Source organism: Grampus griseus (assembly GCF_964374135.1).
Source record: "Grampus griseus genome assembly, chromosome: 11".
NCBI classification, from domain to species: Eukaryota; Metazoa; Chordata; class Mammalia; order Artiodactyla; family Delphinidae; genus Grampus; species Grampus griseus.
This window is the reverse complement of record NC_139005.1, coordinates 44,876,546-44,900,535: the sequence shown is the minus strand read 5'-3', so window position 1 is coordinate 44,900,535 and position 23,990 is coordinate 44,876,546. Positions and strand designations below refer to the sequence as shown.

Genomic DNA, 23,990 nt, shown 5'->3' with positions numbered 1-23,990 from the left:
ACTATTAATTTAACTGAAATGTGATAAAAATTATATTAGAAATATGGGATAAAGGAAATGGTCAGGAAAGTGGTGTAAAAAGCTAAATTCTCATTTACCGTAACAGGAAGTTAATTGAGAATATCTAAAATTAATAAATCAAGAAAAACAGTATGAAGTATATTATTCAGAAATATAGCAGTAAATACCAGAAAAAATAGCTAAAAGTCAAAAGCATTCACCTCTGAGGAACAGCAATGAAGGTGGCGAACTGTTTGTTGTGCTTTCATTTTTAAGCTTTTGAGTATTAACTGAATTTTTAACTATGTATGTGTATATTATTTTGATTTAAAAGTTAAAAATCATGGGCTTCCCTGGTGGCGCAGCAGTTCAGAGTCTGCCTGCCGATGCAGGGGACACGGGTTCGTGCCCCAGTCCGGGAGGATCCCGCATGCCGCGGAGTGGCTGGGCCCGTGAGCCATGGCCACTGGGCCTGTGCGTCCGGAGCCTGTGCTCCGCAACAGGAGAGGCCACAACAGTGAGAGGCCCGCGTACTGCAAAAAAAATAAATAAATAAAAATAAAAATCATTTCTTTTTAAATAAGGAAGAAATATATCCCAAAACAGCTGGCAAATAGGGAGGAGAAAACAAAATTAAACATTTACTAGAAGTACCAAAGTATAGACCCATTTCAAGTTAAGGATGAACAGATCCACATTTCTCAATAGTCCTTGAGCAATAGTTTAGCACAGCACAGAACAGCTATTCATTTACATTAAAAAATAACATCAAAACAAGCTAAATTGTTTCTGGTCTACTCTGTTTAATAGGGCAAGGAAGATTGATGCATTTTGGAAATACTATCATCAAAAGATGGTTAAAATGGTAAAGATTTATCACCTAAAGGTGTAAGCTTTGGATATCTGGAATAAAAACCTATTGGTTCTCTGATGGTGCCAGATAAATGAGTTTAGGCAAGAAAGTTTATTGTTACAAAAAGTATAGATGACACATAAAGATTATTGGGACACTAACAATCAATTTCAGATTTTTGTCTTCTTCATTTCAAGAGCCACCAACCCGTTTTCTTTAGACTGCCTGGGCTGGTTTGGGCCAAGATCTAGTCAATATGTAGTCTGCCAGTGATGTAGGTAAATAAGATAGAGGGATGAAGAAAAATTTAGCATCCCAGCCAGCTGAGTATCGAGTGCGGGGATGAACAGATGTCAGGGCATGTTCCATACAGTCAGTAACCAGGTTCAGGTTTGTGCTACAACTCAACATCCCTTGTTTCAGGAGATCGTGATCTGTATACAAAAAGAAAAATGGTGGTCAGCAATCTTATTGCTTATATTTTTAAGATCCTGTTGCATGCAGTCACAGAAGTCTAATTACATTTAATTGCCACAAGGATTAGGCCAATCAGACCTGTGCTTCACAATATAACAGCCACTAGCCACATGCAGCTAATGAGCACTTAAAATACAGCTAGCATGACTGAAAACTGAATTTTGGGGGGGTGGGAGGTGTTGCTGCGCAGCACAGCTTGCGGTATCTTAGTTCTTCGACCAGCGACTGAAGCCGGGCCCCAGCAGTGAAAGCGCCAAGTCCTAACCACTGGACTGCCAGGGAATTCCCTGAAAACTGAATTTTTTAATTTAATTGATTTTTTTCCCCTCCCCATCCCCCAATTTAATTGATTTTAATTTTAAAACTCAATTCTGTTATTGGAAAACTTTTAAGTATGTTTGGAACAATGTAGGTATGTGAATCTACTTTTTCAACTGGAAATTTTTTAACATCTTTATTGACATAATTCACATTCATAAAAACCATCCATTTAAAGTATACAAATCAATGACTTTTAGTATATCCAGAGTTGTGCAACCATCACCACAATCTAAGTTTAGGACATTTTCATCATCCCAAAAAGAAACGCCATACCCATTAGCAATCACTCCCATTTCCTGCCAACCCACTCAGCCCTAGGCAAAAACCAATCTACTTTCTGTCTCTATGGCTTGCCTTTTCTGGACACTTCATGTAAATAGAATCATACATTGTGGTCTTTTGTGACTGGCTTCTCTCAGGGGCAAAATGTTCTCAAGGTTCATCCTGTCATAGCATGGATCAGTACTTCATTTCTTTTAATTGCCAAGTAATATTCCATTGTGGGGCTATACCACATTTTGTTTACCCATTCAACAGTCGATGGACATCTGAACTGTTTCCACTCTGGGGCTCTTATGAATAATGCTGCTGGTAACCATAAATTGTATTAATCCAAATACAGAAGAAGTACCTCCTAGGAAAATTTAGCATGCAAGTTGAGATGTGCTATAAGTGTAAAATACACACCAATTTTCAAAGACTAATAGGAAAAAGAATATAAAATATCTTATTAATAGCTTTTATATTGATAATAAATGTTGAAATGATAGTATTTTGGATATATCGGTCTTAAATAAAATGTATTATTAAAATTTGTTTAACCTGTTTCTTTTCCTTTTTTAGAAAGTAGCTACTAGAAAATTTAAGATTACATATGTGGCTCTCATATATCTGTTGGACAGCACTGATCTAGATTATTCTGACCCATGGACAAGTATATGAACAATTTCAACTCCTTAAATCATGAAATACATATATCTCTCCTTTTACATATTGTCACTTCTTAGTAAATTCTATTTTCCTTTGATTTCTATTGCCAAACTACATGTACTCACAAGGGGAAACGAATTCCCTAATAGTTTAAAACTTTAGGTGGAGAGGAGCTTAGAACAATGGCTGTGCCCCTGACATGTTAGGAACTGTAGTTCTCTAGCTTGAGTTCTGAGAGGCTGAGGAAGTTTGCTGTCAGCTAGCTTTTCCTTGTTCCAATTTCTCTCCCCTTTGTTGATGGTGACCCTCTTACGCCTGATGCACCTAGAAGACAGGGTTGTAGGTCGGGACTCTTCTGTCTGCACATCCCCCTTCTTTTCTCTGTACCGCAATATCACCCAAAGCCAAGCACAGGACTACTGCTACCCACCACGGGGCCTTTTTGTGAAAGGGAAAAGAGAGCTGCTCCCTTTGCCCTTGGCAAGCTGCTGACTGCTCTGTGTGAAGAAAAAGCATCCCTTCCCCCCAGGAAGGTGCAGACCCACACAGTGTGCATGACTTAATTCTACTTAGAGGACTGCCTTCCCTGTTCCCCCAAAACTGCCTCCTCCTCCAGATTATCAGAATGGCATTCTTACACAAAATTAAACCATCTCACTCCTACCAGGCTCCCAGGGCCTGCACATGAGGTCTAGCCTCTGCGAATGGCCAATAGGGCCCTGCAAATCCGGTCCTAACTCACTTACCTCTCCCCACCTATATATACCCTCCCTCCCCTCACAATAAAACGTGGAGTTTGTGGCTTGGCTGTTACCCAAAGGGTAGATAATATTGAAGGCTGAACTTTAGTTAAGTAGGCCCCCACACCAGTCCTGACAAACTGTGGAGGGCACCCCCTCCCAAGACCCAGAGGCTCCATGCCTCTAACCATGTAATATCTCCCTGGTGCGCAGGTGGCCAGGCTCACAGGTGACAAGGCAGGGCAGGCCCTGGCCCTAGGCTGCCTATATGGCCTCTTCCTCAGCCACAACAGCCATCACCAAGCCAACCATGAAGGCACTGGGACCTTCCTGAACCCCTCTTGTCCTGGGAAGGCTTTGTTTAAGGAGCTTTTTTCTCCGAAGATCTACCAATCATTCTCCACCAACCCTCTTTGTCCTTCTCATGCAAGGTTATCCATTATACCGTCAAAAGAAAAGCTCACAGGTATCAAAAAACTTCTGTCCATAGGACTCCTTAATATGCACAGGGACTTCTTTCCAGACTTGTTTCGCTGCCTCTGAGGACTTCTGCAAATCTGACATTCCTGTTCTGAAGTAGCCTGGTTCAATTATGCTGATTTTCACCCCGAAATGTTGAAGCTCACGCCTAGGAAAAAGAAATCCTCAAGTTAACTCCTCTGATTGAAAGATACCACAATTTCAACGTTCTCAGGGAAAAAACAAAACAAAACAAAAAATAGTTATAAAAACACCTTTACTGAATATTTTAAAGAATAAAGAAATGGAAAGGAAAAAAATAAAATTTTAAACATCCCTAGATGCCACAATTGGGACATGATTATACAAACCACCATAACCATTCAATCCCACACCCACTCATTTAACAGAGTCATTAAGTTTCTACCATGTACTATACACTGGAAATATGAAAATGACAAAGAATAATAAAGAAAATTAGCATTTTTATGGAATCTACTGTGCTAAGTGTTTTACATGCACAACCTCAGTAAATTAAGACTCTGTTCACCACACCAAAAAGCTCACAGTGGGTGAGTCTGACAAGTAAGCAAATAATTGCAATACAATTCAAAAGAATTTAAAGGAGAGGTATTCAAGGGGCTACATAAGTAGAGAGGAGGATATAGATTTTCTGAGGGAGTCAGAGAAGGCTTCAGTGAGGAGAAAATGTTTCAGTTGAGCTTCGAAGGATAAAGAGGAAATTTCCCAGTGAGGAAAGAGGTGGAATGGAATACCAGGCAGCAGAAACTGTACACAGAGAGCAGGGGGCTGTGCAAAATTACAGTGTGTTCAAAGACAGCAAGAGACCATTAGTGGAATATGATGTGGGCATTAAAATAACAGGCCATTGGTCATTCCAGAATATTCGGGTTAGTTCAAAAAACAGTTCCAAAAATACTTATCAGGAGCTGTGTATGTGCCAGGCACTGTGCTAAGTGCCGCCTTCACCAAGTAAAGTAAGATGACATGGCGCACCATGTGAGAGGTATTCTCTCAGTACTCCAGGGACAGTGATGAGGGGTGCTCCCTGATCTAGAGGTTCAAGCAGCCTCGTTCGAGAAGATGAAGCCCAAGCTGATGTCAAGGAGAAATGTTTGGAACCATGGTCCATAAGAATGTAAAACATAAAGCATCATGAGTCTCTAAAGCCATGAGTGGTTCTCAAAGTGTAGACCCCAGATCAACAGCATCAGCGTCTGGGAGCTGGTTGGAAATGCAGATTATTGAGCCCCAGTCCAAACTTACAGTCAGAAACTCTGGGGGTGAGAACCAATAATCTGTTTGAACAAGCCCTTCAGGTGGCTCTGAGGCATGCTAAAAGTTAAGAACCACTGCTCTAAAGGAAAAGCCTCCCTTATCAAACCCAAACCTAAAACTTTCCAAGTCAGAGCTTCAGAAAATGATTCTCCAGGTGCCTGTGCGTGCTGGGGAAGAAGGAGGGGCTACGCAAGCCAGGGGTGCTTCAGCCCTCTACATTGCACCTCCCCTTGCAGCTTTCTCACAGATTCCCAACACGCCACAACATCTCCAGCCCCTCTAAAACTCCAGTCCAAATGTGGGACAAAACTTCCTTTTCCTGTTTAATCCTTAGCACAATTAAGGCAAACTGGAATTTTCTAAAGGAATTAGTGATTTAAGGTTGGAAGGGCATATCTTTGTTCTTGGTCTGGGAATGAGTCAAGGAGTCCAAGAGTCATGAGTGGTAGTAAATCAGAAGGCAGCAGCCCTGTGGAAATAGACAGGATGTTGGGTAGGCAGAAAGCCAGACAAGGTGCCTGCCACATAGTAACAACTCATGTAGTGTCCACGGTTATTTCCCTGTTCCCTTCCTGAGCAGATAATATAGGCACAATGTATTAGATATATACCAGTCATGGCATGTGGTAGGCTAAATAATGGCCCCCAAAGATATCAGGTCTTAATCCCCGGAACCTGTAAATATTACCTTATGTGGCAAAGATTTTGCAAGTTTGATTGAGTTAAGGATCTTGAGATAGGAAAACTGTGCCAGATTATCTGGGTGCATCCTAAATGCAATCACAACTATCCTTATAAAAGAGGCAGAGGTAGATTTGAAGACCAACAGAGGAAGAGAAGGTAGCATGATCATGAAAGCAGAGATTGGAGTGATGTGGCCACAAGCCAAGGAATGCTGGCAGCCACCAGAAGCTGGAAGAGGCAAGTAATGAATTCTCTCCTAGAGCCTCCGGAAGGAACGTGGCCCTGTCAACAACTGATTTTAGCCCAGTGATACTGATTTCAGACTTCTAGACTCCAGAACTCTGAGGGAATAAATATGTGTTGTTGTAGGACACCATATACCATAAATTACTTGTGGTAATTTATTACAGCAGCCATAGGAAGCTAATACATGGTGCCTATAATATTTATAGCTCATTTCCAAGTGAAACTGCCCTAGAGTCAGCCCCTGCTAAGGGAGAGTCTGTGCAGCACTATTTTGTACCATGTGACTGCACCCTCACGTCTGTAGCTGACTGGACCAGGAATGGTACTTGATGGGAGGGGAGCCCCTCTCAGGGCTAGACAGTGACTCTGCCTGTTATTACCTATATGGCCTTGGCAAATTACTGAACCTCTGTGCCTCAGTTTCCCTAGATATAGTCAACACAATAAAGATAAAATAATTCCTTTCTCATTGGGTTGCCATGAAAATTAAATGATTTATTAGATGGAAAGTACTCACAACAGTGCCTGACACATAATAAGTGCAAAAAATATCACATGATGCGGTGTCACCCGGCACACAAAAAATGAACTCAGCCAGTAGGAATCTCTGTCTCAGAAATTAAAATATAAGGGGGACTATAATAAGAAGGAGCAGCTGATAGAGGGACATGAAGCTGAAATGATGTATTTTAAAAAACCAGGAGGTAGAGGCAGGGCAATTAGGGATTGTGGCAAACTGAAGCTATAAGAAAGAAAAGAAGCTATTAGATAAAGAAAAGATATACAGAGTAAAGGGATGGAAAAAGTTAGTTAGAAGCAGATGAGCACCAGAAAGAGTCACTGTGAAGAAACGAGGACAGGTTTACTTCAAGGAGGAAAGAAGACAGTCATCCTCTCTCCAGAAATGAAATTTTCTTAAGGATAAACCTTGAGAGTTAAAATGTGATGTGGTGATAGCAGACAGAGACTTGGGGTCAAAACACAGGTCTGCCAAATCATGGTCGTTGCAGCTGAACTTTAAGAAAGATACCAAAATCTGAGCCTCAGTTTCCTGTATAAAACAGACTAGTGATAATACCTACACATCAGATTTTGGAAGTGATGAAATAAGATAATGCAGATGAGGGCTTCCCTGGTGGCGCAGTGGTTAAGAATCCACCTGCTGGGACTTCCCTGGTGGCGCAGTGGTTAAGAATCTGCCTGCCAATGCAGGGGACACGGGTTCGAGCCCTGGTCTGGGAAAATACCACATGCCACAGAGCAACTAAGCCCGTGCGCAACAACTATTGAGCCTGCGCTCTAGAGCCTGCAAGCCACAACTACTGAGCCCACGTGCCACAACTACTGAGGCCTGCGTGCCTAGAGCCTGTGCTCCGCAGCAAGAGAAGCCCTAGCAATGAGAAGCCCGCACACCGCAACGAAGAGTAGCCCCCACTCGCCGCAACTAGAGAAAGCCTGCGCGCAGCAACGAAGACCCAACGCAGCCAAAAATAAAATTGTTTTTAATTTTAAAAATTAAGAAAAAAGATAATGTAGGTGAAAGTGACTAGCATGGTGTCTAAGACATATTTAAGTGCTCAGTAGTTGCTTTTGTTTTAACTTGAGAGTTACCTCAGAATATCTGAAAAGGCTTGCACTCCATACTTGGTGCAAGAGTAGACTCCTCCAAAGAAAGCAATTCTTCCCAGAATGCTGGAGACATTGACAATCCTCCCCTGTGCTCTCCTTATCAAGGGAAGCATGCTCAAGGTCACCTCTATCAAACCAATGAGGTTCACTTTGAGGGTATCCATACAGGCCTCAATCTTCAGCCACTCAGTGTAGCCATGCGGGTGAAAAACGCCTGCGTTGTTGACCAGACCCCAGAGCCCTGAAACAATAAAAATCAAAGCAGGAGTTCAGTTTCACACAAAAACGACAGACTTCTACCTTGATCGATCTTCCTGCTGAAGACAACTAAAAATGCTAGACAAAACATATTTTTTCAGTCTTCTTAAACACATCTATCACTAAGAAGGCAAAGGAAGTTCAGGCCAAAAACTAAGAGAAGGCACAAATCCAGAGAGGATAAACAGAGCCCTGACGCTAGCTTTTGATTCGAGGGAGTTTGCCAACCAGTGTGACTTTGAACTTTAGTATTTATAGCATCAAAAAACATATACAATAAGAAGACACGAAGTCCAGGGCCCACCTAAGGTAGGGAGTCTAATAAAAGACACTTTCTGCATTAAACTGGAATCCTAAATGGCTACACTATCTCTTTAGTGATAGAGATAGAAAGGACTTTCAAAGGACTGAAAGTAAAACTGCCTATCTTGAGCTCTGGTGTTGGGGGGAGGAGGGAAGAATCGGCCCCAAGGACCAAAAGAAAAGAAGATTTGGTGGAGATGAGATAATAAGAGTCCTTCCTCCTTTAGATTTGGTGAGTTTGAGGTTCCAGCAGAATTTCCAGATGAGAAAGCCAGCAAGTAGTTGGGAATTCAGGGAAGAAATAATTTAGAAATCAAGGACAAAAAGGTAATAGGTTAAACTATGGGTAACTAGGGTCCATTCAACATTTGTTGAGCCCTTAACATGTACCAGACAATATGTCGGAAACTGGAAATACAATAATGGGTAAGAGAGGTCCATGTCCTCAAGGAGCACACTCTCTAACAGATGGGAAAACAATAAAAATAATAATAACAATACAGTAGAAATAAACCACTGTGCGCAGCACAGAGGCTATAATTACCCATAACACCTGACTCTAGAGTCAAGAACATCCTCAGGTAGGAGTAACATTTTAAAGTCAACTTTCTAATTTAAAGTAAATTAAAAAAAAAAATTCCTCAATCCAAACAAAACAATTTTATTACTAGTTTGCAACTCCTGGGATGAATATATATTTAGGGGGTCCAATTATCAGGAGCTATTGAATCATAAAACAAGTGGAGGAAAAAGAAGGGGATCAAAGAGGATTTGGATAATATCCAGAGAAAATGAAACTTAGAAAAGAGAATTTATCCATAATTGCCAAAAATTAAAACCAACCAAGATGTCCTTCAGTAAGTGAATGGATAAGCAAACTGTGGTACCTACAATGGAATATTATTCAGTGATAAAATGAAAGGAGCTATCAAGCCACAGAAAAACATGGAGGGACATTAAGTGCATATTGTTAAATGGAAGAAGCCAGTCTAAAAGACTTCATACAATATGATTCCAACTACATGACATTTGGGAAAAGGCAAAACTATGGAAACAGTAAAAAGCTGTGTAGTTGCCAAGGTTTGGGGGGAGGTGGGGAGAGCAGAGGAGATGAATAGGTGGAGCACAGAGGATTTTTAGGGCACTGAAATTATTCTACATTATATTGTACTATAACGGTGGATACAGGATAGTTTACACTTGGCAAAACCCATAGAACCGTACAACACAAAGTGGATCCTAATGTAAACTATGGACTTTAGTTAATGATAACGTATCAATATTGGTTTATCAATGTAATAAATGTACTACACCAATGCAAGATATTAATAACAGGAGAAACTGTAAGAGGGGGGTTGTATATGGGAACTCTGTACTTTTCAACTTTTCTATAAACCTATAACTGCTCTAAGAAATACAGTCTATTAATTACAAAAAGTAAAATAGGGCTTCCCTGGTGGCGGAGTGGTTGAGGATCCGCCTGCCGATGCAGGGGACGTGGGTTCATGCCCCGGTCCGGGAGGATCCCATGTGCCGCGGAGTGGCTGGGCCCGTGAGCCCTGGCCGCTGAGCCTGCGCGTCCGGAGCCTGTGCTCCGCAACGGGAGAGGCCACAGCAGTGAGAGGCCCACGTACCGCAAAAATAAAATAAAATAAAATAAAAGACCAAAGGCTGACTTCCAGGGATGTCTATATTTTAGACAGTAGAAGAATCAGATTCTTAAGAACACCTTGAAAATTCTTCAGACATAAAGAATTGCGGTTGTAAACACTCCACTTGCAAGGTGAGATAACAGCCTCAAATCTACTGGGTTCATTTTTCAGTGTTACATTGTTAAGGAAATGAAACACTGCAGAAGATCACAACTGTCCTTCAAATGACAAAGCCAGCTTTTCAAGCCCTGCTTTTGAGATTATATATATATAATATATATATACACATAAAACTTTAACATCTTCATTCCTAAGTAAATGAAAGAAAAAATACTTCTCCATACCTCTGTTCCCCACACGCTCCTTCACCCACTCAGTGGCCGCAGCGATGCTCTCAGTCTTGGTGACGTCCAGGATCACCGTCTCCAACCTGTCCGATGTCTGGTTCCTCAGCTGCTCGGCCCCCTGCTCCGTCAGACACGCAGCCAGAACCCTCAAGCCTCGCAGGTGCAGCTGCCTGGCCAGCAGGTTCCCGAAGCCCGAGTCACAGCCCGTGATGAAGACGAACTTGTCCTGGAGGTGGCTCACCACCTGCCTCTCCCGGTACCAGCGCAGGAGGTAGTACAGGCCCACGAGGACCGCCAGGTACAGCCACATGGTGAGGGGACCTCCTTCAAAAGAAAAAGAAGAGGGACTTCCCTGGTGGCGCAGTGGCTAAGAATCCACCTGCCAATGCAGGGACACGGGTTCAAGCCCTGGTCCAGGAAGATCCCACATGCTGCAGAGCAACTAAGCCCGTGCGCCACAACTACTGAGCCTGCGTGCCACAACTACTGAAGCCCGAGCGCCTAGAGCCCATGCTCCGCAACAAGAGAAGCCGCTGCAATGAGAAGCCTGCGCACTGCAATCAAGAGTAGCCCTCTCTTGCCGCAACTAGAGAAAGCCCGCGCGCAGAAACGAAGACCCAACGCAGCCAAAAATAAATAATTTTTTAAAAAAAGAAAAGAAAAAGAGCTTTCATTTTATTCCTTCCTTTTTTCTTTCACTAGTATTTACTGAGTATTGACTATGTGCCAGGCATTGCACTAAGTGCTGGGACTCTGTATTAACTAATACTTGGTCCTACCCTCTAGCCACAGTCTAGAGGGGAGAGTCAGGGAAGTAACCAAACAAATGCACTGCAATGTGGTAGGTGCCAAACGGAAGTATATACAGTCTAATGAGACTATAAAGGAGGGTGACCCACTGCCTGCAAAGTTAGAAACGGATTCACAGAGGCAGTGATTTTGGAACTACTTCCAACAAAATAGTTAAGAGTTCAAAAAGTGGACAAGGCGGGTGGCGGGGGTGGGGGTGTGTGTGATGAATTGGGGGATTGGGACTGACATATATACACTAATATGTATGAAATGGATAACTAATAAGAACCTCCTGTATAAAAAAATAAATAAAATTCTAAAAAAAAAAAAAGTGGACAAGGATAAAAGGACATTCCAGGCAGCAATAGTGTGTACATGAATGGAGTGGTGAGCAGCATAAAACTTCCTGATACCTGTGAGAAGTTCAGATGATGCAGAGAGCACACGGAGGAAGAAATGGAAGATGAGGTAGTGAAGGGCCAGACTAGGAAGGGTCCTGTGGGTCACACTAAGAAATCTGGAGGTTATCTTATAGGCAACAAGGGTGTGCCATTAGAAGGTATTAAACTGAAGACTAATGTCCAGATTTAGCTTTAGCAAGATCTGTCTCACAGTGGGAGTGGAGGATGGATTAAACAGGAAGGGGTGTGATGAAGGCAAAGAGATTAGTTAAGAGACCCAGCAGTTTGGGTGAGACATTGCAGCCAAAGCAGTTTGTAAATATAGACCAATCAGATGCATTATTGAAATGAGTGTTCAGAGATGCCTACCTTTCTATACGTAGTTCTAGAGAAACATCCACCATTTGGGGCAATCTATAGTTGTTGGCTGAACTAACATGTGACTCATAAAGTCATAGGCAGAGGTCAAAGACGGGTGTGGGCCTACTAGGACACCATAAGGCCTACACAATGCCTACCTTAGCTTGGCTTTAAGGTCCTCCCAGTGCTCTGGCCCTTGATTTCCTTCTTAGCTTTCTCTTTTACCACACCTCTTTTGCACCCTACTCTTTAGTCACAACAAGCACCCTGCAGTACTCCACACAGTACAGGCTTTTCATGCCTCAGCATACAACTCTCTCTACAATTCCTTCTTTCCCAGCTCTCATCCACTTGACAAATAATACTCATCTGTTAAGCCTCCACTGAACCATCATTTTCATTCAACAAACATCAATTCAACATCTACTATGAGTCAGACATGATGTTAGGCACTGATACACACAAGTGAACAAAACAAGGTTCCATTATTCATTGAATTCAGTCTAAGTGTAAAGACTGACAAGAAAACAATGCAATATACAGTCGTCCCTTGGTAGCCACAGAGGACTGGTTACAGGACCCTTCACAGATACCAGAATCTGAACATGTTTACATCCCTTATGTAAAATGGCATAGTATTTGCATATAACCTATGAACATCCTCCCGTACACTTTTTTTCTTTTTTAACATCTTTATTGGGGTATAATTGCTTTACAATGGTGTTTTAGCCGTACACTTTAAATCATCTCTAGATTACTTATAATACTTAATTCAATCTAAGTGCTATGGAATAGTTGTAAACACAATGTAAATGCTATGTATCGATAATTAGTTATAAAAACAATGTAAATGCTATGTAAATAGTTGCTGGCATGCAGCAAATTCAAGTTTTGCCTTTTGGAACTTTCTGGAAATTTTTTTTCTAATATTTTTGATCTGTGGATGGTTGAATCTGCAGGTGCAAAACTCGTAGATATAGAGGGCCAACCACAATAGAAGTAAGGGCAGGATGCTGTTGGAGCATACAGGAGAGGCTTCCAAGCCAGTCCAGGGAGATCTGAGAAGTTTCCTAGTGAGAGTAAAATATAACTTGAGATCTAAAGCATAATAAAATAAAAACAAAAGCAGCTAATGCTTGCATAGCACTTGCTGTGTATCAGGCCCTGTTCTAAGCATTTCACATATATTAACTTATTGAATTCTCACAACAGCCCCATAAGGCAGGTCCTGTCAATATCCCTGTGTGTCGGTTCAGATGCCAAGACAGAACTAGACAGGCAAGGGACTCACTGAAGGAAACAACTTATAGAGAATAAAGGGGGAAAGTGTAGGAATAGGTGCCAATACATGTCTGACACCTCTAAAAGAAGAGAGAGAAGAAAGAAGGAATTAAAAGGAAGAAACTTTAACTACAGTTCAGCCCTGAGAAAGTCTCAGCTAGGCTGATGAGGGTCCTGGAGCAAAGATTGCCAGTAGAGTCCCACATTGGGCCGAACTGGTTAGAACTTTCAGTCCCACCTCCAGGGAGAGGAGAGGGGCTGGAGATTGAGTTCAATCACTAATGGCTAATGATTTAAATCAATTATGCCTAAGTAATGAAGCCTCATCAAAACCAAAAAGAACAGGGTTCAGAGAGCTTCCAGATGAACGTATGGAGATTCAGGGAAAGTGGTGTACTTGGAGAGGGCATGGAAGCTCTGCACCCTTTCCCCATAACTTGCCCTAAGCATCTCTTCCATCTGGCTGCTCCTGAGTTGTATGCTTTTTTAATAAACTAGCAATCAGATAAGTAAAATGTTTCTCTGAGTTCTGTTAGCCACTCTAGCAAATGAATCGAACCCAAGGATGGGGTTGTTGGATCCTCCAATCTATAGCCAGTCCGTCAGAAGCAGAGATGATAATCTGGGCTTGCAACTGGTGTCTGAAGTGAGGGGTGAAGAGGGTAGTCTTGTAGGACTGAACCCTTGACCTGTGGAATCTGATGCTGTCTCCTGGTAGTTAGTGTCAGAACTGAGTTGAATTGTGGGACATCTAGCTGGTGTTACAGAGAATTGCTTGTTGTAATTGGGTCCAGAACTGTTAAGGGTATAGGGGAATAAAATTATAGAGGCAGTGAAGGGGAGAAAACAGTGGATAGAGACATTTGATACTCCCTCCCTCCTCTTCTCTTTCTCTCCTTTTCCCCCTCCCCCCACCTCCCTATTCTCTCCCCTCCCCCAAGCTTTCTGCTCTCTCCAATCTGAGAGCTCTGTGTTCTCTAGCCAGCTGCCTCTGTTCTGCCCAACTGTCATTCTCTGGTGCACTGTAGTAACAGAGCTTCATCCTGCTTGTTTACTGACTAAAAGGGTAATTTCCTGATGCCAGTCAAAGATGAAAATCCATTTCCCCCATTAGGAAGAAGCTTGGAACCCACAGCCTCTCTGGGTATTACTACTATTCAACCATCACAGAGCAAGAAGACTAAACCTGCAGAAGAAATATGCCAGGCCAGGCAGAATCCCAAAACGTGAGCCAAAAGTGAACATTAATCAAATACCTGCAGATGCCTTGACTATTTCAAATATCTATATCCCTTGACCTGACCATTTTCTGAGGTTCTGTCCTGTATTTCTAATTTCCTTAAGTACTCTCCAGCCAGCTGTGTAGCAAGAAACTCAATATATCCGAGATAGAACACATCATATTTTCTCCTAAAACTGTTTCTCCTCCAGTATTCCCAATTTCTATTTGTATTACTTTTTAGTCTTAAGGCTCTGACACTTCCTCTTCATTGCCCCATGCATTCCCTCGGGAGACGAGGCTGTAGAGTCTAGCTCTCTAGCATCTGGAGCACCTGTCCCCTCCCCTTCATTCCTATGGCCACATCCATTGTTCAAGCCTTCAACGTTCAGTACCTCTTGCTTGGCCTATCATAGAAGCCTTCTCACCATCCCCACAGCGTCAGTCCCTTCCCCTCTCCTCCACATGGTGCTGTCTGGTTAATTTTCCTAAAGCACAGCTCTGGTGATGTGACTACCTGAAAAGCATCCAACCTACTAAATAAAATCTAAATCATCTTAATCCACGATTGGGCCTCAACCTTATCTCCCCCTCCTCCCACTCACATGGCCTATGTTCCATCCAAACCAAACAGCCTGCTGCTCTCCATTGATTCATGCCCTGCTCTTTCCACGCTCCAGATCTGTGGTCTCACCATTCCCTTTGCCTGAAATGCCCTTCTTGCTTATCTGTGCATGTCAGTAGACTACCTGTCCTGCAAGACTCAGCAAATCACACTTCCTCCATATAAAGCCATCTCTGAATTATCAACAGCAGGTCTGCTCTCCCATAACAATCTATTCATACCTCTCCTGTGTAGCTCATCTCTCCAACTGGACTGGTACTCCTGGGGTAGTTCTGTGACCGATTCATCTTTATACACAGGACCTACTTCAGGGCTTTGGTCCAGTATATAGTTGAACTGAATAAACAGTTACCACTTCTGGAAGAGCCTGTTTGTTTTTAATATATATTCAGAAAACGGTGCCACTGTACCCAATTGATCAACTATGGTTGTACATCACCATTTTATTTGCTGCATTATTTTTCTTTTTCTTGAAAGTAGCAACTATAATATAATACATAGTAAGTGTTTCTACACATTTTTTCCTTCTCTATAGATATTTAGAAAGTGTCTAACTTCATGAAGACACAGAGAAGCAAGAGTAAGGCAAGACTGTGCTTCCTCACCCTGACCATTCTGCCTGGAACCTGGTACCTCCTCACTCATCATATTCAGTCACATTCCAAACCCTAGAGATTCTTTAATATTATCTCTTACATCTCTGCCCTTCCTTACATTCTACCTTGGTTTTTACCTTCACTCTTCTTACCTGGCCTAAAGCCTCCTAAATTATCTCCCCATTTCCAGTTCATTCTACACACCACTGCTGGATGAATTTTTCTCAAGCCCTGTCACGCCATTCCCTTTCAGCAGTCCCCAGTGGTCCACCAAATACAGGATAAACTCCTCACCAGATGATTCTAGGCCCTCCACTATAGTCCATCTCACAAATGTCAGCTTGCAGTCTAGTTAGGAAACTCACTGTTTCTCAAACCTGCCAGTGTATTTTGGCCTCTAGGGCTTTGCTCTTGCTATTTCCTCTGCTCGTTCACCGAAACAAGCAGTTATTAAACATCAAATCTGCACCAAGTTCTGGGTAAGTGCTGAGAATACAGAGATGAGCGTAACCTAGTGCCTACCCTTAAGGAGCTCACAGAACTAGTAGGGGATATAAAAACAGAAATAAATTATTAAGAAAATGTGGAAGGGACAACAAGAGGAAGTGCTTATTTTTGCCTAAGGTGTCACGGAAGAGGTAGCATCAGAGGTGAACAGAAGCTCAGTGCACTAAGCAGAATGAAGAGAAGCATACCTCAGGCAGCAGGAACAGGATGGGAGACGGCACAGAGGTTTATAAGGCTATGTGCCATGGAGTAGCAAAAGGTGATGCTGGAAAAACAGGTAGGGGCCTGATCATGAAAGCCCTTGGTTGGCATACTAAAGAATGTAGGACTTCCCTGGTGGCACAGTGGTTGAGAGCCCGCCTGCCAATGCAGGGGACACGGGTTCCATCCCTGGTCCGGGAAGATCCCACATGCCACGGAGCAACTAAGCCCGTGTGCCACAACTACTGAGTCTGCGCTCTAGAGCCCACGAGCCGCAACTACTGAGCCCATGTGCCACAACTAGTGAAGCTCACATGCCTAGAGCCCGTGCTCTGCAACAAGAGAAGCCACCGCAATGAGAAGCCCATGCACTGTAACAAAAAGTAGCCCCTGCTCGCCACAACTAGAGAAAGCCTGCGTGCAGCAACAAAGACCCAACGCAGACAAAAATAAAAAATGTAGATTGTGTCCTCAATTTTGTCATTTATGCATTCAATCAACATTTTTTGAGCACCCACTATGTGCCAGGCACTGTTAGGTGCTGACCACTCATATACTGCTGATGGCAACATAAAATGGTATAGCTGCACTGGAACCTTGAAAACATTATGCTTAGTTGAAAAAGATCACATATTGTATGATTCAATTTATATGAAATTTCCAGCATAGGCAAACCTATAGAAACAGAAAGTAGGTGAGTGGTTGCCTAGGACTGGATTGGGGGAGCTGGGGGAAAATAGGGAGGGTGACTGCTAAAGTGTAAGGGAATTCTTTTGGGAGTAATGAAAATGTTCTAAAATTGATTGTAGTGATGGTCACACAACTCTGTAAATATACTAAGAGCTAATGAATTGTATACTTTAAATGGGTGAATTGTATGTGTGAATTATACCTCAATAAAGTTTTTAAATAAATAAAATAGACATAATAAATATGTTATAAGAGGGTATGCAGGGCTTCCCTGGTGGCGCAGTGGTTGAGAGTCTGCCTGCTGATGCAGGGGACACTGGTTCGTGCCCTGGTCCAGGAAGATCCCACATGCCGCGGAGCGGCTGGACCTGTGAGCCATGGCCACTGAGCCTGCGCGTCCGGAGCCTGTGCTCCACAACGGGAGAGGCCAAAACAGTGAGAGGCCCGTGTACCGCAAAAAAAAAAAAGACGGTATGCACTTTGGAAAAAAGAAGAAAAGCAGGGACTTCCCTGGCGGTCCAGTGGTTAATACTCCACGCTTCCACTTCAGGGGGCATGGGTTCGATCCCAGGTCGGGGAACTAAGATCCCACATGCCACACCTCACAACCAAAAAAAAAAGAAAAATAGCAGAGTAAGGGTGATCAAGAGGGCTGAGGGGGGGCAGTTTGCAGCATTAAATATGGTGATCAGAGTAGGCCTCACTGAGAAAGCAACATCTGAGCAAAGACAGACAGGAGGCAGAAGAGTTGAACATGAAACAGGTATGAGCAGGAAGGGAAGAATTTGAAATATGCAAGAGGCAGATGTCCTAGGACCTAGTAATTAGATGGGATAGTCCTAGGAAAATTCCCAGTTTAAAATCCCTGAGATGCAAGGATGGTTGAATATACACAAGAATGTATCAATAAATGTGATATAGCACATTAACAGAATGAAAGATTAAAATCATATGATCATCTCAATAGATGCAGAAAAAGCATTTGACAAAATTCAACATCCTTTCAGGATGAAAACTCTCAACAAATTGGGTATAGAAGGAACATGCTTCAACATAATAAAGGCCATATATGACAAGCCCACAGCTAACATCATACTCAATGGTTAAAGACTGAAGGTTTTTTCCTCTAAGATCAAGAACAAGAAAGACAAGGTGCCCACTCTCACCATTCCTATTCAATGTAGTACTAGAAGCCCTAGCTAGAGCAATCAGGAATGAGAAAGAATAAAAGGCATCCAAATCAGAAAGGAAGAAGTAAAATTGTCTCCATTTGCAGATACTGTGGTCTTGTACATAGAAAATGCTAAACACTCCACAAAAATCTGTTAGAACTAATGAAATAATTCAGTAAAGTTTCAGGTTTTAAAAAAAGAAACACAGAAAAAATCAGTTGCATTTCTGTACACTAACAATGAACTATCTGAAAAAGAAAAAGAAAAATTCTATTTACCATAGTATCAAAAACAATAAAATACTTAGGAATAATTTAACCAAGGAGGTGAAAGAACTATACACTGAAAACTACAAGACTTGACTAAAGAAACTGTAGAAGACACAAACAAATGGAAAGATATCCCATATTCATAAATCAGAACAATTCATATTATTTTTTGGGTTTTTAAATTTTATTTATTTATTTATTTATTTATTTATTTATGGCTGTGTTGGATCTTCACTGCTGCACGTGGGCTTTCTCCAGTTGCAGTGAGCGGGGGCTACTCTTCGTTGTGGTGCGAGGGCTTCTCATTGTGGTGGCTTCTCTTGTTGCGGAGCACGGGCTCTAGAGCGCAGGCTCAGTAGTTGTGGCACACGGGCTTAGTTGCTCTGTGGCATGTGGGATCTTTCCAGACCAGGGCTTGAACCCATGTCCCATGCATTGGCAGGTGGATTATTAACCACTGTGTCACCAGGGAAGTCCCAAGAATTCATATTGTTAAATGTCCATACTACCCAAACCATCTATAGATTCAATATGATCCCTATCAAAATTCCAATGGCATTTTTCACAGAAATAGAAAAAACAATCCTAAAATTCTTATGGAACCACAAGAGACCCTGAACAACTAATGCAATTCTGAGAAAGAAGAATAAAGCTGGAGACTTCACAATTCCTGAATTCAAACTATACTACAAAGGCTACAGTAATCAAAGCAATATAGTACTGGCATAAAAATAGACACATTGACCAATGGAACAGAATTAAGAGCCCAGAAATAAACCCACACATATATGGTCAACTAATATTTGACAAAGAAGCCAGTGGGGAAAGGATTATCTCCTCAATAAATGGTGGTGGAATATTCACACATAAAAGAAGGAAATTGGACCCTATTTTCACCACTCACAGAAATTAATTCAAAATGGATTAAAGACTTAAATGTAACACCTGAAACCATAAAACTCCTAAAAGAAAACACAGGGAAAAATTCCCTGACATCGGTCTTGGCAACAATGTTTTTGGATATGACACCAAAAGCAAAAGCAATAAAGGCAAAAATAAGTGGGACATCAGACTAGAAAGTTTCTGCACAATGAAAGAAACAGTCAGTGAAATGAAAAGGCAACCTATAGAATGAGAGAAAATATCTGCAAACCATATATCTGTTAAGGAGTTAATATCCAAAATATATAAGGAACTCATAAAACTCAATAGCAAAAAAAAATCCAATCAAAAAATGGGCAGAGGATCTGAATGGACATTTTTCTAAAGAAGTCATATAAATGACCAACAGGTACATGAAAAGATGCTCAACATCACTAATCGTCAGGGAAATGCAAATCAAACCTATCACTTCATGTTAGAATGGCTGTTATCAAAAAGACAAGAGATAACAAGTGTTTGCAAAGATGCGGGGAAAAATCCTCCTGTGTCATCAGTCCTGAGGCTGAACAACTAGAACCACCTGAAGGAGGTTGGGAGAAAGAAAGGGAAAGCCTGAGAGAAGCCTCAGAGAGATGGGCAATACTGAGAGCTGAGCTCTGCTTAGCAGGTGTCTTCACTGAGCCACCTCCTTGGGATGAAGATGCTCAAATCCAAACATGACTCTGTAGGTGTTTCCCCTGAGACTTTTCTTTACCAACAGTGACGTCATTGGCCCATTCTGTCTTGGAGATTTCATCCTGGGACTATCTACAATGAACTATAGAGGTCATCTGGCCATCCCCCAGCCTGAGATTCCCTTTCTGCTCTCCCCACTTAGCAGAGTGAGCTGTTCTCCAAAGGAAGGGTATTTATTTTTGTGGATGGGACAATGTAAGTATGGGGAAAAAAGCAGAGTCTAGGGGAAGAGGAAAGAAAGGTATAAAAAGGTGTGGAGAAGTAGGAAGTGTCCAGGGGCTCCAGGAGGAAGCAGAGATGGCTTAATCTCTGCCTAAGCACCCACCAGGGTGTCCCTTCTTTGTTCCTCCCTCCCCATCATCAGTCTCCAGATCGCATCCTCACCAGCCCAGGTCTTGGTCAGTGACAGGGCCCTAGAGAGGAAGCAGGAAGCTTTGGGGCCCCATGAATTGACCTCTCTGGTTACCTTGGAATCTGGGGTGAACATAGGGTCACAAGCCATTGGTATGGATATTAGAAATGTTAATATTGACTACTACCCCTGACTGGTTTCTCTACAAACTGGAAACCCAACAGAAACTAGCCATGATACTATGTCATCTGACTCTCAGTAGAGCAACCAAAAAGACCTGACACGGGTGTGAAAATGAAAGGGAAAACCAAGGGAAAGTCTTAGGGAGATTGGCAATCCTCAGTGCTTTAGGCTGTCTGCTAAACTGGGCTTCCCCACCTAGTCATTGTGCTTGGGGTGTGCTGAAGACTCTCATATGCAAACCTGGAGGTGTTTCAGGCTTCCATGAGTTTCCTCTTCAGCAACAGTGCAGAACATATTCCATTTCTCAGAACACTTTTTCTGGAGTCTGTTATGATACCAATGAGACTACTTGGCTAATTCCCTGCCTACTTTTCCTTTTATTCCTTTCCAAGAATCTCTCTGCATGAGTTCCCCTGCCCCTAACCCTGACTTTGTGGATAACATAGAAATATGAGCATGGATTCTGAAGCCAGATTACTTGGGTTCAAATCAGGCTTTACCATTTACTTGTTGTGTGGCCTTGGGCAAGTGAACTAACCTCTCTACCTGTGTGCCCATCTTCAAAATGGGAAAAGAACCCTTCAGTGATTTGTTGGGAGCGTTAAATGAGTTAACGCGTGTAAAGCACTATGTAATTGTTAGATATTATTAGCATTATTTTGGTGGTTCTTGTTTTTTTGTTGTTTTTTTTTTGCAGTACATGGGCCTCTCACTGTCGTGGCCTCTCCCGTTGCGGAGCACAGGCTCCGAACACGCAAGCCCAGCGGCCATGGCTCACAGGCCCAGCCGCTCTGCAGCATGTGGGATCCTCCCGGACCGGGGCACGAACCCGTGTCCCCTGCATCGGCAGGCGGACTCTCAACCACTGCGCCACCAGGGAAGCCCTGGTTGTTGTTTTATTATTGCCATTCTGGGCCTTTCTCCCTGAGCCCTACCACTTCCACTTTTTCACAATATGTGCAACTCCAGGTATAGCAACATCCTTAGTCATTTCTATCTGCTTTTTATCACGACGTTGGGCCATCCTGGTTCACCCTTTCTTCAGTCTCAAGCAGAGGACTTCTCTCTCTGCACTCTCTATAGCACACGGCAAAGTAAAGAATAGCTTTTACTCCCTTCTTTTAAATCTTCAGACCTGGGCTTGTCTATAAGCTCCAAACAGTCTAGTCACTGATCCTAAGAGTGAGTCTATAAACAGCACATGGATTCATGGACCGATAGATCCATCATGACATTCTTTGTTCTCACATTGGGCATACAGACTAGGTGTTACTTTCAAACAAAGAATGTTGCCCACCTCTGCAGTCACTGACCGGCAGTACACCCTGAAAAGAATTCAGGATGAAAAATGTGATAAGGCACTCTATGCTTTGGAAAAACAGATGCCTTAGATAGACAGAGATATCTCAGGGGGGAAATTTTAATGAACCCAGATTCTTGCATCTTCTCCTACAGAGAAAAGCACTAAAATCATTAACTAAGATATCTGATCCTCATGATTAGTAGTAACCTGTTACCAAGATGTATGCTTGACTGCACACATTCCCTAGCCAAAATCATACACATACTGGCTTCTCCCCCTACCCCTTTGGAGCAGTTCCTCAGAGCTATCTGAGAGGCTGTCTCCCAGGCTGTAGTCCTCAGTAAGACCTTGAATAAATTCAACTCACAGCTCTTACATTGTGTGTTTTTCTTTCAGTTGACATACTCAAGCCAACAATTGTTTATCACAGTTAGATGCCACTATGCACCCACCATAATGTTTTAACTGAAAAAGGCTGACTATGTCAAGTGTTGGCAAGAACAATCAAGCACTGCTATTGAAAGAGTAAATTTATTCAATCAATCTGAAAAAAACAGTTTGTCATTATCTGCTGAAGATAAAGACCCACCTTCCCTATACCCATAGATTCCATTTTAGGTATTTAACAACAACAACACAATATGTGCACCATAAGATGGGTTTGCAGCAGCATTATTTGTGATAGCCAAAACCTGGAAACAACCCAAACATGCACAAAGAGTAGAATGGATAAATAAGTTGAGATATGCTCATGGAATGGAATGCTATACGGTGACAAAAACAAACTATAGCTACACACAATCACATGAATGAATCTCATAAACATAATATTGTGACACGAAAGAACACATACTATATTATTCCATCTACACAAAGTTTTAAAGAGACAAAACTAATTTAGGTTGCTACAAAAGATTACTGGTTACCTTTGGGGAGGAAGTAGGGGTCCATGATTGAGAAAGGTATTAGTGAGCTGTTTACAGTGCTCATAATGTTCTATTACTTGACCTGTGTGGCTGTTAACAGAAGTACTAATTTTGTGAAAATTCATTGAGCCATCCACCTGTGTGTTCTCAACTCAAATTAGGAAAATAAAAATACCGCTTTTATTAAAAAGAGAAGAAGAAAACAAACAGTGTGAAGAAAATCACTTCTGTGTTTGTTATAAAATTCTTATCCAGAACACTGTGCATCTATACACTGTGCAAGATCCCACATGATAAATCCTGTCATGCATTTAGTACCAGGAAAGATTTTGTCTTTTCTAAGTAAATAGTATACTATTGATTATTTTTAAATTATCTAGTTCTGTATATTATCTTAGAAGTTTAAGGCCAAATTTAATATTCATAGTAATTCTATTAGTCCTTGTAGAGAGCATTTTTTTTCTTCTCTCCTCTCTTTCATCACTTTGATTTTCTATTTCTTTTTATGTTTCCATTTGCATTTTAATAACTTTTTTGTATATATGTCTTTTACTATAAGTTACCTCAAACTCTTTTTGAAGATGCTACATTGTCCAAGCATAAAACTTAACAGATTTTCCAACCTCAGTCTCATCCCAAAAGCTGACTCAATCCCTCTGCCAAGTGGGAAAAAATTAGCAAATACTCCAGCAGCTGATGCCTTGTACTGGCATAAATATAAATATAAATATATATATACATATATGAAATATGATATATATGAAATATAGTAAATGTATATATATACACATGTATATATATATATCATACTTCATTTCATATCAGTATATGAGATTCCACAAAGAGAAAGGAAAAATGTTACCTGAGGAATTCTTGTTTGGGAATGTACATCAGATTTCACCTACCTTTGGAATTTTACTTCTTCTCTGTTCTCCACAGGATTAGAAATGTAACAAGTGAGAAGGAATAATGGGACTATTAAACCCTTGTTTACTGGTCACGTGGGTTAAAAAAAAGAAAGAAAAAACAGTTTCGCCACTCCCACTGCAAAGAGCTTGCTCACAGTAGGAGATGGGGGTAGGGTTAAGGCAGGACACAAACTAGGCCACAGAGCTTCAGCAACACAGTTCTCAGGACTTAATTATATAAGGTCGCTCTTGCTTACCCAAAAGTTCACAAACTTACCCCACAGCTCCCAGCATTATCATAAAAGAGCTGGTTTTCCACACTGTCAAGAATTCCAATTTACAGAGTATACCCAGGGGGTCCTATTTATAAGTATAAAATCACTCTCAACT

The 23,990-nt window shown here is 41.8% G+C and overlaps 1 protein-coding gene across 2 annotated transcripts; it reads right to left on the bottom strand.

The window, feature by feature from the left end:
• Nucleotides 1–618: 618 nt before the first annotated feature.
• Nucleotides 619–23,688, bottom strand: LOC309829647 (17-beta-hydroxysteroid dehydrogenase type 6). 2 transcript variants are annotated; one of them, XM_082665716.1, is made up of 5 exons: nucleotides 23,598–23,688; nucleotides 10,196–10,519; nucleotides 7,621–7,879; nucleotides 3,786–3,949; nucleotides 619–1,287 (listed from the first exon to the last, which is right to left on the bottom strand). In XM_082665716.1, the coding sequence occupies exons 2-5, from the start codon at nucleotides 10,506–10,508 to the stop codon at nucleotides 1,070–1,072; spliced, it is 954 nt and encodes a 317-aa protein (XP_082521842.1). In that variant the 5' UTR covers nucleotides 10,509–10,519; nucleotides 23,598–23,688; the 3' UTR covers nucleotides 619–1,069. The 2 variants fall into 2 exon arrangements, with proteins under 2 accessions (XP_082521842.1, XP_082521841.1); XM_082665715.1 differs by having other exon boundaries at nucleotides 620–1,287; nucleotides 10,196–10,522; nucleotides 23,598–23,656.
• Between the last annotated feature and the right edge of the window lie 302 nt (nucleotides 23,689–23,990).